The sequence below is a fragment of the Camponotus vicinus genome, unplaced genomic scaffold, assembly GCF_025532165.1.
Source record: "Camponotus vicinus isolate PSW18456_S1 unplaced genomic scaffold, iyCamVici1.0 SCAF_2, whole genome shotgun sequence".
Lineage (NCBI taxonomy): Eukaryota > Metazoa > Arthropoda > Insecta > Hymenoptera > Formicidae > Camponotus > Camponotus vicinus.
The window spans coordinates 23,498,150-23,523,762 of record NW_028141956.1 but is presented as its reverse complement, the minus strand read 5'-3'; the positions used below and the strand labels follow the sequence as shown (position 1 = coordinate 23,523,762).

The following is a 25,613-nucleotide window of genomic DNA, read 5'->3' as shown; positions in this document are numbered from 1 at the left end:
TCTTCAGTAATTTAGCAATTTTCACAATAGTAATTTTAATTATTTTCTTGCGTGTCTACATTCGATAAAAATCGAAAAATAATATATTTATGCGCATGCACAATTATTTATGTATGTATAAACTCGAACAAATTGTATATTTCTTTAAAGAAAAATCTATAAAATTATGGCAACTTGTCTATAAAAATGCTTGTATTATTTATATTATATATATGACTATATTTAATCATTATCAGTTTCAAGTTAATAATGAGAGTATATTGGCAGTAGATCAATAATATCGCGAAAAAATAAACTTCAGCTAAAAATTTTAGTTGATTTCTTCGACTAGATAATTCAAAATTCTCTTTTTTATCTCCAAATTAATCATAGTTCATATCGATTTTCCGACTTAATAGGCGTGACATTATTTTGCATAAGTTTGGAGTCTTCCGTGTCGCTGATGTAACCGTCCTCGCCGGTATAATGCGTCGGATAAATCAGGAGTGGATTTGTTGATAAGATAATTAAATCTCGAATAGGAAATTGAGCCGCCCACTGTTCCCTGTCGAAATAACAAACTGAATATAGTATTCACCGAAGTGAATTGAAGCATAATCACATAAACATTATGAAATTGATTGCGATTTTCAAAAGGCTCTATTTTGTATTGTGCACAATTTCTTTCACTTCTTGAGATTTATTTCCTTCTGATTTTTTAACCTGATTTTTTCTAGCTTGATTCAATTGATCATCTACTTATCCTCGAAACTATGAGCATTAGTTATTTTACACATACTTAGGATGCGTATCTGAAAGAATGGGAAGATACTCGTCGACGGGGACTAATTTCCCGAGAGGCATAGCGCCGATCAGTTTCCTCGCTCCGCTTTCCGATAAAATGTAGCCGAGTGTCCAGTAACTATATGCCGCGTGCAATAAAAATTTAGAGCCTTCTACAGGACTCTCGGATTTCACCAATTTCTTCCTCCCCACGTATCTAAAATAAGATTGCGAAAATGTAATGTGTAGTTTTTTAAATCTGCTTACATCAATATCTCTTAAATAGAGCTAATTTCGATCAAATAAATTTCCTTTGTCTCTATTCAATCTGATTTATCCACCAATAAAATATTAATACAACCGGTTATACATATATTTTCTTATTCTTCTTATATATATTTCCTTTTTCTAATATTTCTATTTTTTTCTCTAAATTGTTGTATCATATATATGTATTTTATACATGTATTTTAAATTAAAGTGATATTTACGAGATAATTGTGGAAATTTAATTATTATTATTAATTATATATGTGGAAATTAGAGCGCAATAAAATTATTAGAATTACACTTAATTTGATTTAATTAGAAATATATTTGATAATTAATTTGATTTAAATAAATTTTGTCAGGAAACTTACATCAAGTCCCACTCGATTCTGAGGGCGGACAGTTCCTCCAAAACGTAATTGACTTTCTGTCGAAAGAATGGTTCGAAGCGGACGTCGTCCTCCAGCACCATGACATTCTTGTAGCCGTGCTCTAGCACCTAATTTATTTATTTTATCAGTAGTCAACGAATATATTTTCAAGAATATCTCATTACCTTCTGCCATATCAAGTAGTGACTGAGGAAACAACCAATCTCACCCATCGTCATCGGCCTGAAGGAAAATTATTGATCACATGAAAAGACAACTCTTGAGAAGAGAATCTGATAATATACGCAATTTCATATTTTAAAGGAATTTTATAGATTGTGAAATGCTCTGGCTGTCTAAACTTTCTCTCTTCCTTTTTCTAATTTCAAATTTGATTAAATTAAATTCTTTTCACCGTGCACTCTCACCTTTTATGATAAGGATCAAAATATTCCGGCATCGGTATCACGCCCCATTTCTTCAAAGAACTCTCGTTCAAAGTCCTATAACACGATAAGAAAGAATAACGAAATGATATTAAATAAGTTTACAAAGAATTAATACATTTGTCATAAGTTTCACACAGTTATCGGAAAAAATGGGAATGCAAGAAGACATAGAAAATTTAGTCTTTTATATTACAAAACGCCTTGAATATTTTAAAGTAATAACATTAATGTATTAAAGTAATAGCATTATTGTATAGCATTTGGCTATCATTTTTTTCTATATTATTGTTAAGACGGTCGTCTTGTTATCATTCGAGCGGCACGACTTGCATGAAAAAATAATGATGCGAGATTGCTCCTTATATTGTCAAATTCCTTTCCTAAATGCGAAAGTGACAAGTATCGAAAAGTAATTTACTATGATTATTATTATTAATAATTAATAATAACGTAATCAACGTAACTATATCACGACAATAAATCTTTATTGAAGTGAATATTCTAGGGTCATTTATTATTATGAAGTAAAGTGTATTCCTATATTTTAGATTTTTTTCGCTAATCTAAACGTAATGTTCGAATGAAAACACAGTAAGATATGAATCGCAGGTTCGAGTGATTAAAATAATAAAAAACTTCTGATATATATAAAATCGTAATTAAATTTATAAAAATTAATTTATAAAAACATAATTCGTTACAATTATTACAGTTAACAATTAATTAAATTTTGATAAACGACAAGTAATTATATTGCAATGACGGTATATCTCGCACATAGTTTATTTATTATAAATAGAATTTTATTATTCCTAATAGGAATCAAGGTGATAAAGAATATAAATTAATACATATTATAATAAATTAATAAATATTTTATTATAATTCACATTTAAATAATTACGGACATTTCTTTTTAACTCTGCTAAAGTCAATGATATTTTATGCGATATTTATTTTACGATGTTTCAAATAAAACATAAAATATCATTGATAAAATATCGGATAAAATATTATTAATTCTAGCAGAGTTAGAGAAACAATTATTAATTTTTTGCCTTTTGACCTAAATGTAACTTCATATTCAAACTGAGAGAGAGCATATAATAAGATGACGTAATAATATGACGTAAATTCAAAAATAAATTATAATAATCAAATTAGGCGGATTTAAATAATGGAAAACAGTAATATATCAATCGTTTAATTAATAATTAATTTAAAGTTCCAAAAATAATATGACGTAAATTCAAAAATGAATTATAATAATCAAATTAGACGGATTTAAGTGGTGGAAAGCAGTAATATATTAATCGTTTAATTAATAATTAATTTAAAATTCAAAAACAAAATTTCACAAGAATTTATTTTATACTGCGTTAAATATATCGCAGCAGCAATGAATTAATTTACATAATGTTTAACGTTTATTTTCGTATGGTATATTATTGTTTCCGAGAATCATTCGAAATCTATTATGTAAACAATCAGCAAATCTAATTATATTTTCGAATATTAATATTTATTTTTAATTTTAACTTGCATATTTATTCACTTATATTAAAATTCGATAAAGACATAATCTCTCATGTGAATAATCGGCAAATCTAATATTATATTTTCGAATATATTATATTTTCGAATTAATATCTGCAAATATATATATATTTGTAATTTTAAGTTGTAAATTTATTCATTTATATTCAAATACAATAAAGGCAAAATCTCTCAATTATAAAATAAATTACAAATTATATATTAAATTAAAAAAAAAATTATATTAATAAATCCTCCTGGATTATTCTCAATGGATACAACCTTGATATTGATGGGAGATCTTAATATCTGGAAAATTTATCCAGAGAAAGCCAAGTACTCTCGCGACAATATTGTAAAAGCATTACCACGAAATATTGTAAAAGTATTGCCGCAAATAATTCACGTATAGAGAGTGTATTTAATATGTTGAGCGCACATTAGTAGATCGATTTTTAGTATGTCATGAATAATTAACCGTGTGTTCATGTGATATTTCAATTTCGTTCCGACAAGCGGTTCTGTTTAAATCGATTAAAATTCAATCAATTACCCGATAAGAGCAGAGCGAGATATCCGTCTTCGTTTTATCTCGTTTCTTGTCTCATGCACTATATGGTATCGTCACGTGTCTTTATATGTAAATAGCCAAACATTATGGCTTCCTTTTTCACGTTTTGAAGACATATGTATGTTCGGAGACAAGAATTCCCATTCATCGATTTCACATTCTTTCCCTTACAATTAGTATGTCAATTTTTAATATGTCGCCAATTGTAAGAAATGGTGTGTTATGTTATCAAAATTCACTTAGTAAATTTGATTGAAACGATCGAAACGAAAGAGAACCGAGCAAAATCAACGTTCCATCGTGTTGTACATTAATATTGATTACGAGATTATTCTATTCTCAACAAACGTCGTAGTCACATTGTACGCATTAACCGAAGAGTCGTGAGAAGTCTTAAAAGTATCTGTTATATAAAAGCCTCTTTAAAGTGAAGTAAGTAGTGTCTCGCGAGAGAGATGATCGATTACCATATGTTAAAGTGATGTTAAAATGATGTAATACTTTAAAAAAAGTTTTTTAATCTTTTCCCCATTTATTAAAATTATATATATATATATATATGTATATATATATATATATATATATATATATATATATATATATATATATATATATATGATAATTTAAAGCAGAAAATTCTTTAATGTTTTCTTTAAAATGTTTGTATATTTTTAAATCGTGCAATAACGTATAAAGATGTAGAGAATACAAAAATTCATATAATAACGTTACTTTTTTACATTCGACAAAATATTTTGCAGAAACAGATGATTATGTAACTCTCATATTTAAATAAGCGTCATATCAATATAACGAAAATAAATGTCGATATGCAAAGTTTAAATTTCGGCATATAAAGCGTATGTGTGTGGGTGCGATTGGTTTTTCAAATTTAAAATCTGCATATAACAATTATCGTTTGCACAATTAATTTTGCATAATTAACTTTAATTAATAATTAATTTGCAGGATTGATTAATTAAATCGTTAAATAAATTGTTAATTAAATTATTTAAATTATTTAAATTGAAAAATTATGTTTATTTTGAAAGCAATTTGAACGAGATAGAAGAAACGTTTGCTGATTTTCTGATCAGTAGGCTAAATTACCCTACACGATTATCTCAGTTCGCTGAAATGATAGATGTCTGATGACACGCAAACAAGTAGCGAACGATATGTGAATTATCATTCTAATATCCGCGTTATTAGATTAGTGATAAGATTGATAGAATACGCAATTGGCAAAAAGAAAGAAATCATTTAAAAATAGATACTTTAAACCAAGAAACAGATGGCTACGCATTGCGGTGGCGTAAATTACACTTCCTTCTCAGTTAATCTGGATTATACGCCTACGTTGACCACCTAATCTCACTTCCGGGAAGGAGATTCTATCCCCAGAGGCACTGGCATTTCGATTAAGTTTTATTCGGTGTCCTTTCATCCTTACTTTACGAAATCACCGCGAATTTTCCGTCTCTAATATTAATCTTAGATCACTTTCGAACAAAAAGTATCGACATTTTTTGACTTTTTTCCAGCAGAATTTTAACTTGATGTGTCATGTTAAAGCTTTCTAACGATCTTATCTTAAAAAAGTGATTACGAGATCGAAAGAAAATAATAAAATATAAGACAGTGATCATGGAAAATGAAGCAAAACAAAAATTTTACGTATTTCGATTGACATAAGTTTTATATTTTATCCTTATAAAAAAATATGCTTGTGTGAATATTGATCGTGATATAAGCCAATATACTTTCTTCAAAATATGACATCAATACGTAATATAAGGGAAAAAAGAATATGTTTTCTTTACCCCCAAATCATAAAAGTAAACTGCCGAGTACGAGGGTTGAAAGAATGAGATATATCGTCACTTACTATATCAAATGTTTACATAAATTATGAAAATATACAGGATCATGTTTTTCATTCAATTATATAAGAAAATATCGCATAAATAGTTGTTAAAATATATTAAACAAACCATATATATATGTAAGGATTATCTGAAGGAAATGTAGTCCGAAATAGAAGGAGGGAGGGGGGGGGGGGACGGCAGATTAAAAATAAAATACAATTAAAAATTAAATAATTATATGTAAAACTTATTATTATTAAATTCACATTTCGAAATATAATTAAACAATTATGCAAATAGTATTTGAAAAATCGGGGCATTGATTAATGCGACTAGATTTAATCAGCTTTCGCGCAAATTCGATCAAGTCTTCTTGAATATTCTCTGTCAAATGCTCTTGAGACATTATCAAGAAGTTAACCAAGAGTAAAGATATACGAAAGCGCGCAGAAGCTATCTTGCTCCCCGGTTCGAACTTAAATCTGATTATTAGTGCAAAGTCACGCGATATATTCAACTTCCTTTCTCTGAAATGAATTGACTAATAGCACCTAAAAGTTTCAATGTTATGTGAACATATTGAGATAGACAGAAATGTACATATTTTAAAATATATATATATTTTTTTTCACAGAAAAGAAAAAAATTTATATTTATTTACTGCAGCTAGCTTTCATTTATCCTGATTTCTTAGTAGACATCGTATATATGTATGTATAAATATAACAATTTTTCGGGTAAGCGTTTGTGTCGTAAAAGTAAACTTTTAGGGTTTGTCCCAAATCGTAAAAAAAATCGATTGTACCAATAAAAAGTGCCATAATTGCATTTTTAAACATTTTCTTTTACATTTATATCTTATTGTTATTTTATGTGTTTCATATGCTTCCTTTTTAGCTTTCCATTTATCCAATAATTTCCAGTTTAAGACAAATTTTCCATCTAAAATTAATTAAAAAATAATTAAAGAATAAAATAGTATCCTAAAAAACGCGATTTATCATATCATTTTCAATCGTTAATTATTTGAAAATTCTCTCAACATTTTTCTCAAGGAAAGAATCTTTTATTTCTATTTTTTTTTAAAGGAATGTCATTAAAATATAATAACACAATGACGATATTGTGCATAATCGTAAGTCTAAAGCGATCAATATTTCTCGGTTGCGAAGTTCATTCAGGTATCCTCGACAAACTGACGATAACGAATGCGCGTAGGATGCATTTTAATCTTCCGCATCATCGACGCTTATCGATATTAAGGGATTGGTTCTTCTTTTTTTTTTCTTTCGTTTCATACGTCAAAGTGTTTTTTTCCAAGCGCGCGACATTCGCATTCTGCGCCTGACACGCCGTGAGCCTGCGCATGGTAAATTTCGAAAGGGCTCGACCGAACAGCGTATGCGAAAATCCTTCAGTTTATCACCGACCCTCGTTCCCTCGATGTTGCATCGCATTTCAATAAATATCATAAGAAGATCGTAACACTGTGCGGTAATAGTTACACGAAAACGACGGTATAACGCGAAAGATTAAAAGTATTTTGACAAGTTACGGAGGGAAACTTCATGTAAGTATGTGTTACATGTGCGTGACGTATTTACGCGTTTTGCACGCACGCACGCGTATTTATAAATTAATTAATTTATTCATAAATGTAATCACGGATAAATAATTAATTTTTCATTAAATTTCTATTATATATTAATCACTTTTAAATTACATTAGCGTGCAATTCGCGTAAAATAATGCATAACGCTTGTACCTTCTAAATAATATTAAATTGTTTCGCGTGCGCAGAATTAATATAGATATAGCGCTCGTATTTAGGCATCAATTGCAGTGCATATCACAATTAACATTGCATGCATTATTAAATATACATTGAATGCATTGTATATCATATATCGCAATCAGGTTCAATTAATTACCAAGCTTTAATTGCATGTACTTGTATTTTTTATTTAGTGATTATGTACTAATTTATTCTGTTACAAATAATATTATTATTCTTTTATGATATTAAATAGAAATAAATATAAAATCGGAAATTTAAGCAATAAATTTATAACAAAAAAATTTAATTTAAATAAAATAACTAATTTAAAATGAAAAAAATAAAAACAATAAGTTACCAATTTTCGAATCTTTTTGTGTGTGTGTTTCCTCTATTTATTTTTCGTTATATATAAAAATATATATACATATAAATATAAATAAATAAATAAGTAAATAAATAAATATATATATATATATATATATATATATATATATATATATATATTGGAAAAATATTAATTTCATAGATTTTTTTTATTGAATCAATCACACATACACATTAAATATATATATATATATATATATATATATATATATATTTTCCTTTTAATCATAACATCATCTTTCTATAATTATTGATTACATACTATCTGATTTAAAATTCAAGATAATATCCAAAATATTTAAAAGTGCAAAAAATTAAATTTCTGAAATACATTATGAGTCTGTGGTTTGTGTAAACTCTACTGTAATGGAGCTAATGATTAATAATGACTAAAATTTCCACCGTTAATAAATTATGTAACGTATATAAATATGTAACGTAATTTTTTCTACGATTTTTTCTAACAAAACTCACCTCTCAAAGAAGCCAATCAAATTAGATACATTTTTATTCGTGTCAGCAGACGAGAATTTTCGCGGCTGTTCTCACCCCATTTCTGAAACAAGGCACCACTCTAATTTTCACCAAAGCCTTATGCCTGTTCCAGGTGGATTTAATGGGCGATTTGAATAGAAATGATCTGAAGAAATAAAACCACCGGTTTTAAAGAAAAAAATATGAAAAAAAAACATATTTTATTGTTACATGTAGGGTAATTCATAATTTTTCTTTTTACAGATTTTATTTTAATTTTTATTTTCTCACAATATTTTCTCCAAATTTCTTACTTACACAAATTGTCCCAATTTATCATTAAATATTAACAACACAATTCTTTGATTAATTTGAAGTCAATATTTTTTTACGGAAAATAATTATGTAACACAAATTTTTCTAATCTTCGATATTATATATATATATATATATATATATATATATATATATATATATATATATATAATGCATTAAAATCTATTTGATATTAATACGAAAATATAACTTTATCTATGTTTAATAATTTGTCGCTTAATTTGTGAAGAACAGCATAATTTTCAAATTTCCATGATTAATTAGTCAATTCAAGAACTATTAACGTGAATTATGATTACTCTACAAACTAGTAATTTTTGTGTAGACACATAAAGTGGGAAATAATTGACTTCATAATGATCAATAAATGATAAATCAATTATTAAAAGATAATACGAAAAATAGAAGTGGGGAATTCTCTCTCTCTATAAGAAATAAATATTTTAACTTTCGGCATGAGAATGACTGGTTTGTTTATATCTTCGGCACACATGTCCCATTTTATTGATCCAATGATTTGGCGAAAATGTTTTATTGCGTATCGCGACACGTGAGAGGAATTTTTGATCATTTATCGTGCACACGTGCGAGCAAAAATGATACGAAAAAATCCATTTCTTTCGCATCAATGTGTTATCATACTTATCTTCTGTCTGTTTTATTTTTTTCCATATTCCTTCTATTTGCGAAACGTGTTTTTATTTATTCTGACCATGACACCCTAATTTCATCAGACGAAAGATGTGAAAAGACCCTTCTTCAAATCATTGATCATACGAGATGCAACACGTGTCGATAATATCGCGCCTACGCTTGGGTAAAAATTGCGAAAAGCGAAAAGGGAACTTCGCGCCGTCGGCTGTTGAAACTTTCAAGTAAAACATGCATCAATCTTTCTTATCGCCGACATACAAAGCAAGTTCTGGGAAAATATTGGTATATTTCAATGCTAAATAAGGACTAATTGACCGAGAAAAGAATTCATAAAGAATATATTTTATATTAAAAAAAGAATTAATCTAAAACTTTTATATAGATTTATCTTAAAAAGTAATATTAAAAAGGAATATAACTTCCAACTTTCTACATATTACATTTTTACGCATCGGTATTTTGGAGATCAACGACTTGCACGAAATTAATGGAGATTTTTGTGATTCTTCCGAAATGTCTTATGGGAGAAATTATCCTTGAGTTATCTCACACAAACTTTCTCGCAGGATAAGATCTTAAGAACATTTTTCTAAAGATATGCTAAATTTTTCTGAAGATATGTAACTATTGTCATATTATTTATATTATTTTTTTTATAACGTAAATATTCTCAAGATATCGTCAGGGATTTCGGAAATCTGGAATAGAATTAATTTATTTTTGTCTCTCCGGGTTCCTTTCCAGTCATATCAGAATTAAAAGATCTCTTCTTGTGTGTCTTAAAGATAAAATAAAATCTTTCAAAGATAAAATATATAAATTTTCGTAATAAAATTTTGATTGAAAAATGTTGTTCTAACAAAACAATCTAGATACAACATTGACAATATTTACGTAGTGCATTTTATATTATCTATTCTTAAAAGATATGAAAGCTTCTGTGGATTTATTTGCATAACTATGTTTATTTATTTTAATCTTATCTGAGAGTCGATTTAGAATTTTATAAAATATATTTTTTCCACTGGAGTTAAATTAGAATTAAATCAGAAACGATTTTACTTCGAAATTCTGAATGTTGCTCGCATATCCTTTAAGCATTTCCATCAATCTCTTGATTGAGATTTTTTTTGTTATTTGATATATGCAGGGTGTCCCGTTTTCCACTCTCCAAAAGCTTTCCAAAGGATCCACTCAAATATCTCAGAAACACTGCGTTAAATCGAAAAATGTTTCAAATATAAGTTGTATAGCTTGAAGGGGGACATAAGATGGTACCATTGATTTGACCTTGAGTAGCGTTGTCAAGGTCAGGGCAAGGTTAATTTTAATTTTTTAAGTGGAACCCCTATTTTTTATTACATATTCTCGTAGCTTAACTCGAGAGCTTCCCAAAACGCTATAATAAAGTATCTTTTCATTGAGTACTTTTCGAGTTATGAGGCTTGAAGTAATTTCCTAATTATACATAAACTATAAAATATCTAATAAAATATTCATTTTTTGATTATCTTACCTTAATACTTTTATACACAAAATAATGAGAGGAATAGGTAGTAGTCCTTTTCGGACTGCTTAATATGATATTGCATAGCAGTCTCAAATATAATTCAGGATTAATAATGTATTCGCGCAAATATCGTTAGAAAACATATTTATCATACTCATTAAACATGTCATGAAACATCCGATAATTGAAGAGGGGAGAGGTACCACTATTTATAACTTATTTTCCTTTCAATTCTATCTACAAGAAGCATCCACTCGATTTTTCTATGAGTTGTCGTGGAATATGCAAATTACTGAAATTACCTGCAATTTACCGTTCTAATGATTATGCAAATTTAATTAAATGTATTCATGTAATTTTATTGAAATTGTGGTAGACTCAAAAAGGTAAAAAAAAAGAGATATGTTAAGAGATACAAAAATGGGAAAATTAAACACAAAACTTAGTGCTTTAACATAAGTAACATATATCATCGATATAAAATTTATTTAAAAAAGATAATTTTTTCAAAATATTTAACCAAACGAAACAAGAAATTAAAAATTTTTAAATACTATTTTTTTATTCAGTACTGCATGATTTTTATATTAATGATACTATTAATAAAATCTAATTTTAAAAGTAAAGAATTTATTGCAAAATGTCGATGTAATATAAAGATAAACAATACAAACTTTCATCTTTCTCTTTCTCTCTCTTTCTTTCTTTCTGATTCATCTTCTCTCATTTATTTTGATTCTATTTTTCATATGTTAAAATGATTCGCGTATGTGAATGATTCCGTTATCATGAGAGAATCTTCAAAGATATAGAATAATGTATTATTTTACATCTTAATTAAAAATCGCATTTGAAATTACATAATAATTAATATATGAATTGCATACGTTGAATTTCACGCGCTATTGAGCAATTAATGCCATCGATTAAAATCTTTGAATAAAACCGGAGAAGCGACAATACAAAATCAAATGCGGCTAAAATAATCTAAAAAGCACCCTGTTTCACACTTATCTGAACTACGCTACAACGACGTGCGTATTTTACGCATCAAAGTAACAAAGTAACAAAGTCTATCGATTCCTCCTTCATCTAAACTGTGTATCATTTACCCCTGGGAGGATATTTATCACTCACGAGACGTGCGCTGCTGTTACAATACTGAAATGGGACAAGGAAGAAGGATAAGGTTCTGCGAGTTTGCAGCAAGCCTCGCTACGACAGCTTTTAACAAATTTAATACAATTTATAGGAGATCGGTTCCACGTGGAGACATCTCCACATTAAGGTTATATCCGAGTAAAGAATATATCCGAAGAGTATATCTGAGTAAAGAAATTTATTGATAGAATAAATTTGATTATACGTGATTTTCCCGGTTCTTGAATATTAAAATATTCATACAATCGATTCACATAAATATATCGAATTTTCAACTATTTAATATTCAATTTGAAAATAAAGAATAACAATAAATAAATAATATAAATATAAATAATAAATAAATAATATAAATACAACTATATTAATTTAATTGATTTATTCAACTCGAATATACGTGATCTTCCTGGGGTTTCGAATATTAAAATATTCATATAATCGATTCACGTAAATATCGAATGTTATATTTAACTATTTATTGATGTTGGATGTAAAATATTTATATCATTTCACAATAAAATTTATCAGGTAAATGTCTCGGAAGTAATATTCAATTTGAAAATACACAATATTAATTGCATTTATCTATTCAATCCGTCAAAATTTATGAAATAAACATTTATGAAAGAAAAATAATTCTATTAATAATATTAAAAAAATATAAATATTCTCATAACTGCATTTATTAAAATAATATTTTCTCTTACATTCAGCATTTTTGTGACAAGAGATGAGTTATTTAAAATGTATTAGCCCGTTATGTTTTTAAATATTTTGCAAATAATTAATTTTTTCTACAATTTTCATCAAGTTGTATAAAAAAATGCAATCATCATATATATTATTTTCTTCGTGTTTACCTTCCTTTAATCTAAATCCTCGATATACATATGCTCTAATATAATTATGTTCCAATATAATTTTTTCAACCCTCGATTATTGATGGTTAATTAAATCTATTATTGTTCATATTTTTTCACACTTTATTACGTTCCGAAACGTAAACTAAACAAAGTTTTATTCTACGCGGTAATAAAGTGTATTTTTGTATTTTTAAATTTAAAAAGCAAATAGAGCAAGAAAAATATTTATCAAATACACATCAGTTTTTTCAATTTTACATGCACATTGCATCTGCCTTACATCCTGTGGAATAATAAATATGTTTTTTTTATACGGAATGTTCGATAAAATTCCCTGCAAAATATTTGTTACAAACTAAAATAATGTTCTCTATTAAAATTTAATTAAAGATTATATTTCTTCCCAGTTTTTAAAATTATAACATTAAATATTATAATAAATATCGATAATAATAACATTAAAAATATTATATAATATTATAACATTAAAAACATTATAATAAATATCGATACAAGATTGTTAAAAAACAAAATCTACTGCAATTGGCTAAAATATAAAATCTCATTATCTATTTGCATCCTTGAAGCGTGATTTGTAAAAATTTATTTTTTCCTTTATCCATGTCTCTGTCTTTTTATTAAGAAAAAAATTATTCCGATATATATCGCTCCGTGTATCAAATCTTGTTAAAAATCGTCTACATCGCTTCGAAGATACATAAAGAATTACTAGTGATCAATCTTTGTTCTTGTTTGTTCACTTTTGCTTGTTTGTCTTTATTTTATCTTGTTTGCCTTTATTTTATCTTGAAATCCAAGACGTAAAAGTTTGCAGCCTTTCTGGCTATTTCTCTTACGAAAAATCAAGTTATTTATATAATGATATAATATTTATATAATAATATATGAAATTTATATTAAAAAACATTTATAACAGAAATATTGACAAAATGCAAAAATTTACTACGATTTTCTTATAAATAAATAAGTAAATAAATAAATAAATAAATAAATAAATAAATAAATAAATAAATAAATAAATAAATAAATATATATATATATATATATATATATACACGCGGTGTGATTTGTAATCTCAATAAATGAAAAATCTTAAGCAAACATGTCTACGAGACTAATAACAATACAAAGTTGAATAAAGAAAAAGTTTCTTTCGCGGTTGTTGATCGTTTCATTAATGCTTGTCTCACCATGGGAAAATTCAAGTTGCTGAGAATCGATCTTCTTTTATATCGTGCATAAGTAATAATTTATTAACGTCTCGAGTTTTCCTCTCATGTTACGTCACCCATACATTAAGCTAATCTGGCATTATTATTTTTACTCTGAAATTTATTCTTCGAGACATAATCCTCCCTCTTTATTTCTTTTTCTCCCAACAGACTGCTGCTCTCATTTTTTTACAAGATTTATTTCGTTTTCAACTAATTATTTTTTCACTACAGGCAAATTACATAAGAAATAAATATCGTGAAATCAGAAATAGCTTGAAACATCATAATGTTCCATGAATTATACAAATTTTTTATTTAACATTTTTTCTTTAAAGAAAAAAAAACGCATTAAAAGTAATCCTATGATAATTTGCTAATCATTATATATAACACTGTTTTATTTGTTACCATTAAAATTCAACTAAAATTTTCATTGGACACTTGAAGTTAAAAAATTTAATTTTTTTCTAAAATTTGATTGAAAAACTTGTCCTTTTAAATTGATAATCAGTCGGATACTATGGAAGGAAAACTTGAATAGAGAAAACTCCAATATAGAAGGGACAGAATTTGCTATTATAAAATAACGAACTGCGCGTAAAATATTCTATATAACACAATGATAAATTACAAATCATAATTTACGAACACACCCGTAAAATTACGAAAATACAAATAATTTTTCGCATGGTAGGTAAAAAAAGCAGAGAACTAATAGGATATTTCCTGCATCATATGTATATACATATACATATACATATATACATGTATATACATATACATATACATATACATGTATATACATATACATATACATATACATATATATATATATATATATATATATATATATATATATATATATAAATATAAAACTAATTTATTTTATTTTTTGTTATTAATTCATTCATAATGCTATAATAAATTTTAATGTGTGGAAATTCGCCGCAATCATTTTTGCAAATGTTTATAATATTAAAATAATGAATAATAATTAACATGTTTTTTAATCTGATTTTAAAGAATCCTGTGACATTTAAAATAATATATAAAAATACATAACAATAACAATTACTTATTCAATGAATATATTTTGAAAATCTGTGTACCGTTTAGAAAAAGAGAAAGAATATTATATATCTCTTAAAAAATCACAAACATTTTGTATTATATTAGAATAAATTAGAAGAATGTGATAATTTTTTTTTTTCTAATTTATTACAAAAATAATTTGAGCTCTTTAAAGGTGTTTTCTAGAATCTCAATTACATTGAAAAAAAAATTAATATTTATCAATTATACTAATTTTATACATTCGCAAAAATTATAAAATGTCGCGCACGAAAATTTAATAAAGGAAACACGAACTTTCAAACTTTCATCAATTCTCAAGGGAATAACGTACTTAGCTTTCTACAGATTAGGCTGGTTCTTCAGGTTTATTCTGGCGCTTGAATAATGGCTTTCTTATAAATTATGATCCTTTCCTAAAGTTATCGGATCTGATTTTATTAATAACAATCGAAAACGGAAATTTTCGGCAAATCGATCTTATGAATGCTGAGAATAAATCGAGAATAAAGAAACAATGTATGAAATTCTTCGTAGCTATACAGGTCACTGAATATAACGTGATTGATTTTCCATTATTGAACATAATGTGATTGATTTTTCATTCGCGGAGGGGAGCGCCGTAAAATAAAAAATCTAAAAAAACAAAAATGTATTGTCGTATTTCCTACCTTCCAAGAAAAGGTTTTTCTACCTTTCAGAAAAAGTTGAAGGTTCACTAATGAACAGAAGAAAAATCTGTTAAAGTGATCGAAGGAAAGAACAGGGAAGCAAGAAGAGTAATTAAATAATATGTCTTCCAAGAATCTCATTTACATTAGTTTTTTGATAAATAAATATATTATTTATATTTAACTCAGAATAAGAATGCATAAAATGTATGCACAATATATTTCAAAAATGTATTATGTTAACAAAAATAAAATTACAAATAAAGATTACTGAAAAATCTTTTTTTAATAATTTAAATATTATAACCTTTTTTAAACATATGCATATCAATTTAATATTTTTATCAATTATAAATTTATTATAAATGATATTTTAAAGTTAAATGCGTTTATGTATATAATCCATTTTAATATTATCTGAATTAATCTTATATTTGTTTCCTCAAACTTTATTAATTTAATAAAATTATAATATTAATTGAATAAAAATTTAATATCTTAAGAAAAATATAACTTCAGTTTCATGACATATTTCTAGAATAAAAAATTAATTTAAATAATTGTCTTAAATAATTAAAATAAATAAATATTTCCATTAATTATAACATTTAAAGAAAAATACTTTTTATTATTAATCCTTAACAATAATTTTGTGCAGTACATCCTAACACTACATAGTCCGTAACACTACATCCTAATCTTCTTAATGAAAATTTCTATTGATTATTTTTTATTAATAATGCGATTATTTATTTTTTATTAATAATGCGATATTTTCCCGAATAGAACTTTGAATAGGTCTAAAGTGTAATCAGCTGCTATTGAATTTTTAGATGCAATGAATATTCTTCATTATTGGAAAGATAACATTAATAGAAATGAATATAGAAATAAATATGATGATGATGATGATGATGATGATGATATTATACAATCCGAGAAAACTTTGTCGAAACAACATACATATAGTCCGTCAAATTTTTCGATTTCTGACACCGCTGTAACTGATCAGTCGATGTCTAAGAAGATAGAATCTATGAGCACGACAGACTGCACGAACATAATAATTAATGAGTCAACGGCGCAAATCGCGAATATGTCGAATCAAATCGACAGAATTGACGATGTATTATATCTATATGGAGTACCGCTCCTTATTTTCTTCTGTGTCATTTCGGTAGCCGTAAATATCAAGGTTCTTATAAGCGTATTTTGGATAAAACGCCCGATCAGTCCGACATTGTACATCAGTTTGAGTTTAGCAGGTAATGTAATATTCTTTATATTTAACAATAATATTTTTTTTCTTCACATAATATGTTTAACTTAAATTAAAATAATGAAATAATAAAATTGCCATGACAATTTAAATATCGTATATTAAAAACGGTAAAAACCGAATTGTGATATCTTTTATAAACAAAAAGTATTTTTTCTTTCATCTTTTTGTTTTATACAAATTTTATGTTATTTTACATTATAAATGAAAAAAAAAACAAAGAGAGTCTCTCTCTCTTTTTCTCTATCTTTGAATATATAATATTTCTTCTGTTAATGATTAAAATCAATAAAGTTTTTGACTCTTCTTCAATTCATTTAATAAAAATCCGATAAAGTCTCAACTTTTTACTATGTGATTCTCTTGAGCTTCAATATTAACTATGTTGGTAATTAAAATTTAACATGAATTAGCTTTTCAAAGTTAAAACTGAAGTTATAAACAACCAAAGAAAATTAAGAAAACATTTGAAACATTTGAACTAAGTAAAGAATAATATTTCATGTATTTCTAGTTTCTAAGTATGAATTTTTGATAAATTTGAAATAAATTTGAACACTTTTTACGCATAATTATGTGTATTATTTTTATATATATTTTATGTGTTTTTCAATATTTTTAAAACGTGTTTTATAAATTTAATAATACTCTATTATTGTTTAATATTTGATGAAATAAAAATATAAAGATTTCTCTTGAAGGACGTATCGGAAACAATATTTTATTGTAAAGTTTAAAAGTTAGTATATATAAATAAAAATTTCTATAAATAAAAAAGCATTTAAAAAATACATCTAAAAATCATATTGCACTTCTAGGTGCAGATGCTTTTTCCAGCAGTGTTCTAGGCATAGGACTCATCATGAATAGTTTCATACCCAATGGTCTTGGAATTGAATTGAAAGGTAGGATCCTATTGATTTTCATAATTAAATGTTAATTAATTAGAAATAGATACATACATTTCGTACGTAACTTTACAAGTTTCAAACATGATTCAATTTAGAAATTCAATAACTAGATTTTTAAACAAATTACATTTTTATTAGCAGGCTTTAAGAAATGTTAAGAAAAAATTGATATATGTATAAAATTATTTTAAATTGTAATTATAATAACTTTTTCAACAATATATTCATAAATATATTATATTTTCAACAATATATTCATAATTCTTTCTATTTTCGAATCCATACATTATAAAACAGACTGCATAAATGTAAGATTTAGCAAATATACGTATATATAAAAATAAATGTCTTAGAAATAAACACGAATCAAAGAATCACATTATTTTTAGGTGTGGGTTGTTTTTTATTGGTACTCGAAGTTGTGAGATTGGGAGGAGTGATAATTACCGTATTTCACCTAATGGCTTTAGCTGTCAATCATTACCTGGGTATTCTTAGACCGCTCCACTATCTTTCGATTCTGACATACAAGTAATATCATTTAGTTTGTCGAAAATCTATTTGAACGATACACAACTTCTTACAAGAATTTTTCTCTTTCTTTCAAGAAATACTACAATTTTATTGATTCTATTGTGGGTGCTACCAATTTCTTTTTTCGCCGTGTACTTTAATTTAGTTGAAGGCGACGGTTTTCAATCTGAAGAATGCAAAAAAAGCGTGTAAGTATATCATTAAAACTATATAAAGGCCCTTACTACCTTAAAGACTCTTTTAACGTAATGTTTCCATTCATAGAATTTACTTCTAAGTTCGTATTTTTAAAGAAATTTAATAAATTATAAGGAAAAGCAGGAGAGAGAGTACAGAAAAAAATTATTTGATTTACATCTGTGAAACTATGCAGTTGTAAAATTACGAGTGATCTTGAATTAAAATATTCGCGTCTATATAAATTTATGTATATAAGCCTGTGATATTTTTTTGAATATATTATATGCCATAGGATAATACATACATATATAAATATAATAAAATTTTCAGATTCCTGTCTCACAAAAAATTTCGAATGTTGTTCAGTAGTCTTTTTTTCGGGCCCTTTGGTCTGATGGTCTGCATTTATATACACATATTCTGCATAGTGAAAAAACACCAAGCCACGAGACTGCGTTTTCGTAGAGCTGGTTTTTCCATTCGTGGAAGAACAGCGGAAGCAATGCGTAACAGTTCTAGACAAATGGCACGGAACGTCAAAGCTGTCCATACAACTTTATACATACTTGGTAGGAAAGAGAGAACTGCATAATGCATTTAAGAGAAACCATTACGTAGGATGAGCTGCAATTGTATCGAATTTTATAATGACACAAATGCAAAAATACAAAATATATCATACGCATATGAAATTTATTTTATAATGACACAAATGCAAAAATACAAAATATATCATAGGCATATGAAATTTATTTTATTCAAATTATACAGGGTGTCCCATTTTAAAAAACGCACCTCGATAATTCTTCAACGAAGCATTTTCAGCAAAAATGTTTCAGACAAAAATTGTATGGTTTCAAGGGGGACATAAGATGGTGTCATTAATTTGACCTTGAATAGTTACTTGAAGGTCACGTGAAGGTCACCTTCAATTTTTTAAATGGAACCGCCTACTTTTTATTTAATTGTTAATTGCAATTTACATATTTTTTCTTCGAAACAATTATGTGTTTTCTTTATACCAATTGATTCCTCTCATTATTTTGTGCATAAAAGTATTAAGGTAAGATAATCGAAAAATGAATATTTTACTAGATATTTTATGGTTTATGTAAAATTGAGAAATTATTTTAAGCCTCATAACTCGGAAAGTACTTAATGAAAACTTAATTATAGTGTTTTGGAAAGCTCTCGAGATGAGCTGCAAGAATATGCAGTAAAAAGTAAGCAGTTCCATTTAAAAAATTGAAGGTGATCTTCACATGACCTTCAAGTAACTATTCAAGGTCAAATTAATGACACCATCTTGTGTCCCCCTTGAAACCATACAACTTTTGTCTGACATTTTTGCTGAAAATGCTTCGTTGAAGAATTATTGAGGTGCGTTTTTTAAAATGGGACACCCTGTATATTTATATTAAATAAAATCTGAGTTTTAATGACACCGTATGCGCTTTTTAAGGAAGCTTCGTAATCGGTTGGATGCCTGCAGTAATAGTGAACATGTTGTTCTGTATCGACTGTATGTTGCAATTAAACGGAGTATCGGTGCAGATCAAATTCTTCATTTATGCCGTAATTAACGGTCTTATTATCCTGAAGACTTTGGTCAATCCCATTATTTATGCAGCCAGAATGCACGAGATTAAGGTAAAAATTATTTACTTTGTACGGTATAAAAATATTTATATTATATATTACATGATAATTTTATATAAAAAATATATACTTCACTAATATACTTCACTAATATATCAATATTGTGGTTGAATAAAAAAAATTGTATAGATTAAATTTTTCTTAACTCAAGATTTTAATCTTTATTATTATCTTATTTTAATCTTTAATCTTTATTCTTCTCTAATTGTTTGATGCAGAAATATTGAATCCAACCGGTCAAGATTTTGTTGCAAATTAAAGAGCTTGGATATCGGATTTTCTAAACTATGAATATAAGTTTGAAATTTAGGAAAAAGTTTCTTTTCAGGTCGCCACGAAGCGAATGCACAATGCTTTTTGCGAGTGGACAACGCTCAATCATTTTACCACCAACCGAGGAATTAGCAGAATGTACAGCAGCGAGGAGAGTAAGCATTCGCAATCAAGGACCGGTACTTGTCGATTATTTCATAATATAAGCGTCCGAAAAGCGCGAAACGGAAGCACGTACATGTGCACGGGTTACAATGCGCACGAATACGGCAACACACTCGTGTAAGTCGGATGATATGCACTGAGAAAAAAAGTTGTTAACTTGACCAAATCGTTTAACTAAATTATTATTTGTTTAATCGAAATATTTAAATATTTAAGTTAAATAGATGTCATGTTAAATTTAATATGTATTATTTAAGTTAAATAGATGCCATGTTAAATTTAATATGTATTATTTAATTTAATATTTTATTTAATAAATAGTTAAATATTTCAATTAAAAAATAATAATTTAGTTAAATGGTTTAGTTAAGTTAACAACTTTTTTTTCTCAGTGTAGGAGAAAAAGAAAGATACGTAACAAAAAAATATTTTTTTGCAAATATTTTATCAGCCATGTAAATACGAAGTACAACTAAATGAACGAAATAACAGTTACAGAAATCTTTTAATAGTATATTAAAAATCTGATTTTTTTATTTTTCTCTCTTTCTTCTCTTTTTCTCTGTTTTACGTTATTTTGATGCAGTTGTGATTATTCCAAGTCCAGTATGTTACTATAGCTATTTTTCATATTTGTATAAATTCTCGTAAAAATTATAAATGATTTATGATGGAAATTATTTCGTTAAAGTCACACTTGATGAGTGTATTTGGAGTATCTCAATATTTTTAACTCTGCTATCACATTCATTTGTTGTACATTCGAAGTCCAATAGACTTCTGTATGTTCCATTGCGACTTTAAAATACTCAACCGAGATTGCATTTTGTAACGCGACATGTAACTGACATGTAATTTTATTTCACGATATTCTTTTGAATTGCAACATTGGCATGATCTATATTGCATCTGTCTTTGAAACTTATTAGCAGAAATAGGATTTCTATACAAACAAATAGAAAAGGAAGAATACAAAGTTATTCATCCAAAATATCTTGTTTTATGTATGTATATATCCCAGCAAACCATATATCCCACCAAGTAACATTTATATAATTGTTAGTTGTAATTTCCCACTCAACAATATAATTGTTACATGTTATGTAACTGTTACATAACATGTAACAGTTATATTGTTGAGTGGGAAATTATAACTAACAGTTATATAACTGTTATTTGGTGTTTGCTGGATATATATATATATATATATATATATATATATATATTTCTTTCTATATTTTATAAATATATATTTAAAAATGGGACGTATAGAATTATCGTATTTTAAAAGTACAAATTGCTCAAAATAGATCAAAACGAAACATCGTATCTATCAAGACTGATTATATTCTTGGATTTCTACGTTTATAACAAATATTAATTTATTATCATGCGACTTACCTACCATCCACGGCGTCAATAATTTCTGCCCTAATGCCAAGTTCATCGAAAAGTCTGTGCATCCTTCTACGTCTTTCCGGTCTTCTTACAAGATTAATCATGTAGATGTGATCCAAACCCAAGGTGTCTTTCTCCGGATATATCACGAATTCTCTCAGATCGTCCGATAACGGCAAATAATCGTTAAATGCTGCACAAAAGACATGCAAATCTAATCATCACGAATTAATGTATTCAATACGACAATATTACATGCATACCAAAAAAGTATTTTTAATGAAAAAATGATTTATTGCAAAAAACACATTAAATCGCAATTTAGAATATTATTTCATAATCTTTATTATTATTTATATAATTATTTAATAGATTTATTTAATAATTATTTAATTATTCTAAACGTGCTTCAAAATTAATTATATTCTGTTTTGTGTGTGTTTTATAATAGAGGCAAGTTACCCAATATTTCTACTTTTGTGTTGGTCAACCGTTGCATATCTTCCGTGATAGTTTCTTCATTTTCTAGAGGCACCATGACAAAACCATAAACTTCGTCGTTACACACGAACAATGGTATATCTACAATATAAATATAATATGCTAAATGTTACACATATAAGTACAAATCTTCTTCAAAATTTATGGTTGAGATAAATTAAATTTTTTATTGAACTAAAGTGAATAAAGGTCAATAGTTTTAAATTTTAAAATCTATAACTGATAAGTGTAATAACTTTACTATTAATTATAGTGATAGTTTTAAATATATGATAGAATTTAATATAATAAGTGTGATAAATGAAATTTCAAATATTTACTCGATTTATTTGCTCCAACGGCAAAAGTTATGATATCATCCTCGGGTCCATTATAGGCAATCAATTTTTCAGCTTTGTAAGTCAGACGATCGGAATCGTATCTTCTTAGATCTATGAGCACCGCACTATGGACCATAGGCACGTTGTGACACCCGGTTTTTTCGCGAAATAAGATTGGTTCGTACAGATCCGTTCGTACATAATAATACTCCGCTGTCATTCCAGCCCAAAAATTACTGTACATGCCGTCCGATCTCAATAAAGGTGCCACGACAGTCTGTCCTTTAAGTACCAAGTCGCGCATAGTGCTTGAATTTGTCAAAAAAACGTCAGCATCCAGCATCTGTGAAAAATTTTATTTTTTTTCAATAAATTTTTAATCGTTTACAAATAGATCGGATAAAGAGATGATGCATTTATAAACATATAATGCACGGGTAAAGCGTAAATTTATAAATTTCTAAGTAAATGATCAAGGTCGAATTTAAAAAAAAATGTAACAAAAAAGATTCGTAAAATATGTAAGTGTAAAATATAAAAAAGTGTAAGCGTAATTATTATGAAAAATCGCGCATATATACATTACATAAATAACTGCGAGTTAATAAAACAAATATTTCATGCGATAAATATGTCGAACTGTTAAAATAATATCTATAGTTTATTTATAAGAAAATTTCTAGCTCATAGTTAACTTTGTATCAATATCTTTGTCGTTGAAAAAATATATTCGCGCGAAAAATAATTTATTCTTTCAAGATAAATTTCTCTCATTAGAGAGGTATCGTTAAGATTAAGAAATTCACTCACGAAAATGAAATCCGCCCATATCTCCCTCGCGTAATCGAGGGCTTGTTCACGCAAATCTATCACGTGAGCAAATCTACGGGGTGACCAATCGGCAAATGTCCTCTCATCCTCGAATCTCGTCGACGTTGCATTTAATTGAATATTCAAGCAATGATATTTTTCGCCCTCTAAGCCGATCCACTTATTTAATATCTCTATAGACCTGTCGACATTACGATCGCTGCGTATCCTAAAACAATCAGTGTGAAAAATCGTGTCATCTCATCGTGATTATTCTTCTGTATACGTTTTTCTGATGTAATATAAATAAATCACATTATATTAGAAAAAATTAGTCGGAATAATATAACACGTGAGACGAAGTATAAATTCAAATATGTACACATATGTGTGTGTGTGAGCTTTTGTTTCAATTTGTCACGTTTCTAATTGTATAAATCTCCTTTTATTGTGTAAATATTTATTAATAATATTTATTTAATATTTATTTAATAATATTTATTTAATAATATTTATTTAATAATAAAATTGACAAAAAAGTAGAATTCAAAAGAATTAAGAATTATATATACTTACAAAGATATATTATATTTTACGATCAAAAGAAGCGTGAAAAAATTCGAGCGAAACGATGCGGCTGCGCAATCGTCCCGTGACGTCACATGACATCTGACGCATGCGCACTTGCGATTATGACGGTTCGTAAATAGACCGTCTCACCTGTCACTTGTCACTTCGATACTACGCGCTTTAATTCCGAACATACACTGATTGGCGGGCAATTTCAAGTTTGTAAATAATTTTGTTGGCAAATTAAATGAAAGACGAGGCGCCGATGATGGAAAATTTCATCAAGACGATTTTCCGGATGACTTCGACAGGAATGAAATTTGCGGTATTTTCAGCTATTATGAAAAAAACAATTTAATTCGCCGAATATAACAATTATATAACAATTTGTAATGGGAGATTGTCAAATAATTTCACCGAATTTGCGCTTAAACTGAGGTTTTTAATTAATCTGCACCGAGATTAGCTCTTTAATTCAATATTTATTACGTCGATGAATTTAAATATTTTTATTTTATTAAAATATTAAAATATTTTATTAAATATTTTATTTTATTAAAATATTTTTCACTTGAAAAATTTTCACGCGTGAATTTTGCCGGCGCGTGGGAGTAAAAAAGTAAGGTTAGGTCTCGTTACTCACCAGAGACATATTCGTTTCTTGGGATAATCCTGTCGCTCCAAGAGGCTCAGAAAGTACGGCAACGTGTGCGCTTTATTCCTGACTAAAATAGCGATCAACACGGTGGGTTCCTTCGAAAATACGTCGCACGTAGAAAACCACGCGAGATTGACCGCGAAATAAATAAGATGGTACTTTCCGAGTATCATCGTGTAAAGTTGACGCGCGTATAAAGTTAACGCGTTCTGGTTCGCGTGCGTCTCTCGACGCGATCTGTCAAGATTTAAGTGCGGAAACAGATTATGTCGAGAGACGATCCGACGACGTGATCCCCTTTTCTGTTGTTATCATCGGACGCAGTCGGTAAAACAGATCCTGTGCAATGAATCACATAATTTAATTTTTATTATTTTCTGAATACACTT

At 27.3% G+C, this 25,613-nt stretch overlaps 2 protein-coding genes across 2 annotated transcripts; one reads left to right on the top strand and one right to left on the bottom strand.

Annotated features, from left to right (window-relative positions):
• LOC145966853 (glycosyltransferase 25 family member) lies at window positions 1–25,533 on the bottom strand. Its single transcript, XM_083091250.1, has 10 exons — window positions 25,210–25,533; window positions 23,997–24,225; window positions 23,187–23,529; window positions 22,828–22,947; window positions 22,369–22,558; window positions 1,832–1,906; window positions 1,589–1,646; window positions 1,404–1,531; window positions 779–979; window positions 1–544 (listed from the first exon to the last, which is right to left on the bottom strand). The coding sequence occupies exons 1-10, from the start codon at window positions 25,395–25,397 to the stop codon at window positions 367–369; spliced, it is 1,710 nt and encodes a 569-aa protein (XP_082947376.1). The 5' UTR covers window positions 25,398–25,533; the 3' UTR covers window positions 1–366.
• On the top strand, window positions 7,259–22,031 carry LOC145966854 (adrenocorticotropic hormone receptor-like). The gene is made up of 8 exons (XM_083091251.1): window positions 7,259–7,397; window positions 16,800–17,231; window positions 18,064–18,150; window positions 18,546–18,687; window positions 18,765–18,878; window positions 19,201–19,439; window positions 20,333–20,520; window positions 20,858–22,031. Exons 2-8 carry the CDS (start codon window positions 16,805–16,807, stop codon window positions 21,086–21,088), a joined length of 1,428 nt encoding a protein of 475 aa, XP_082947377.1. The 5' UTR covers window positions 7,259–7,397; window positions 16,800–16,804; the 3' UTR covers window positions 21,089–22,031.
• Window positions 25,534–25,613: the final 80 nt, after the last annotated feature.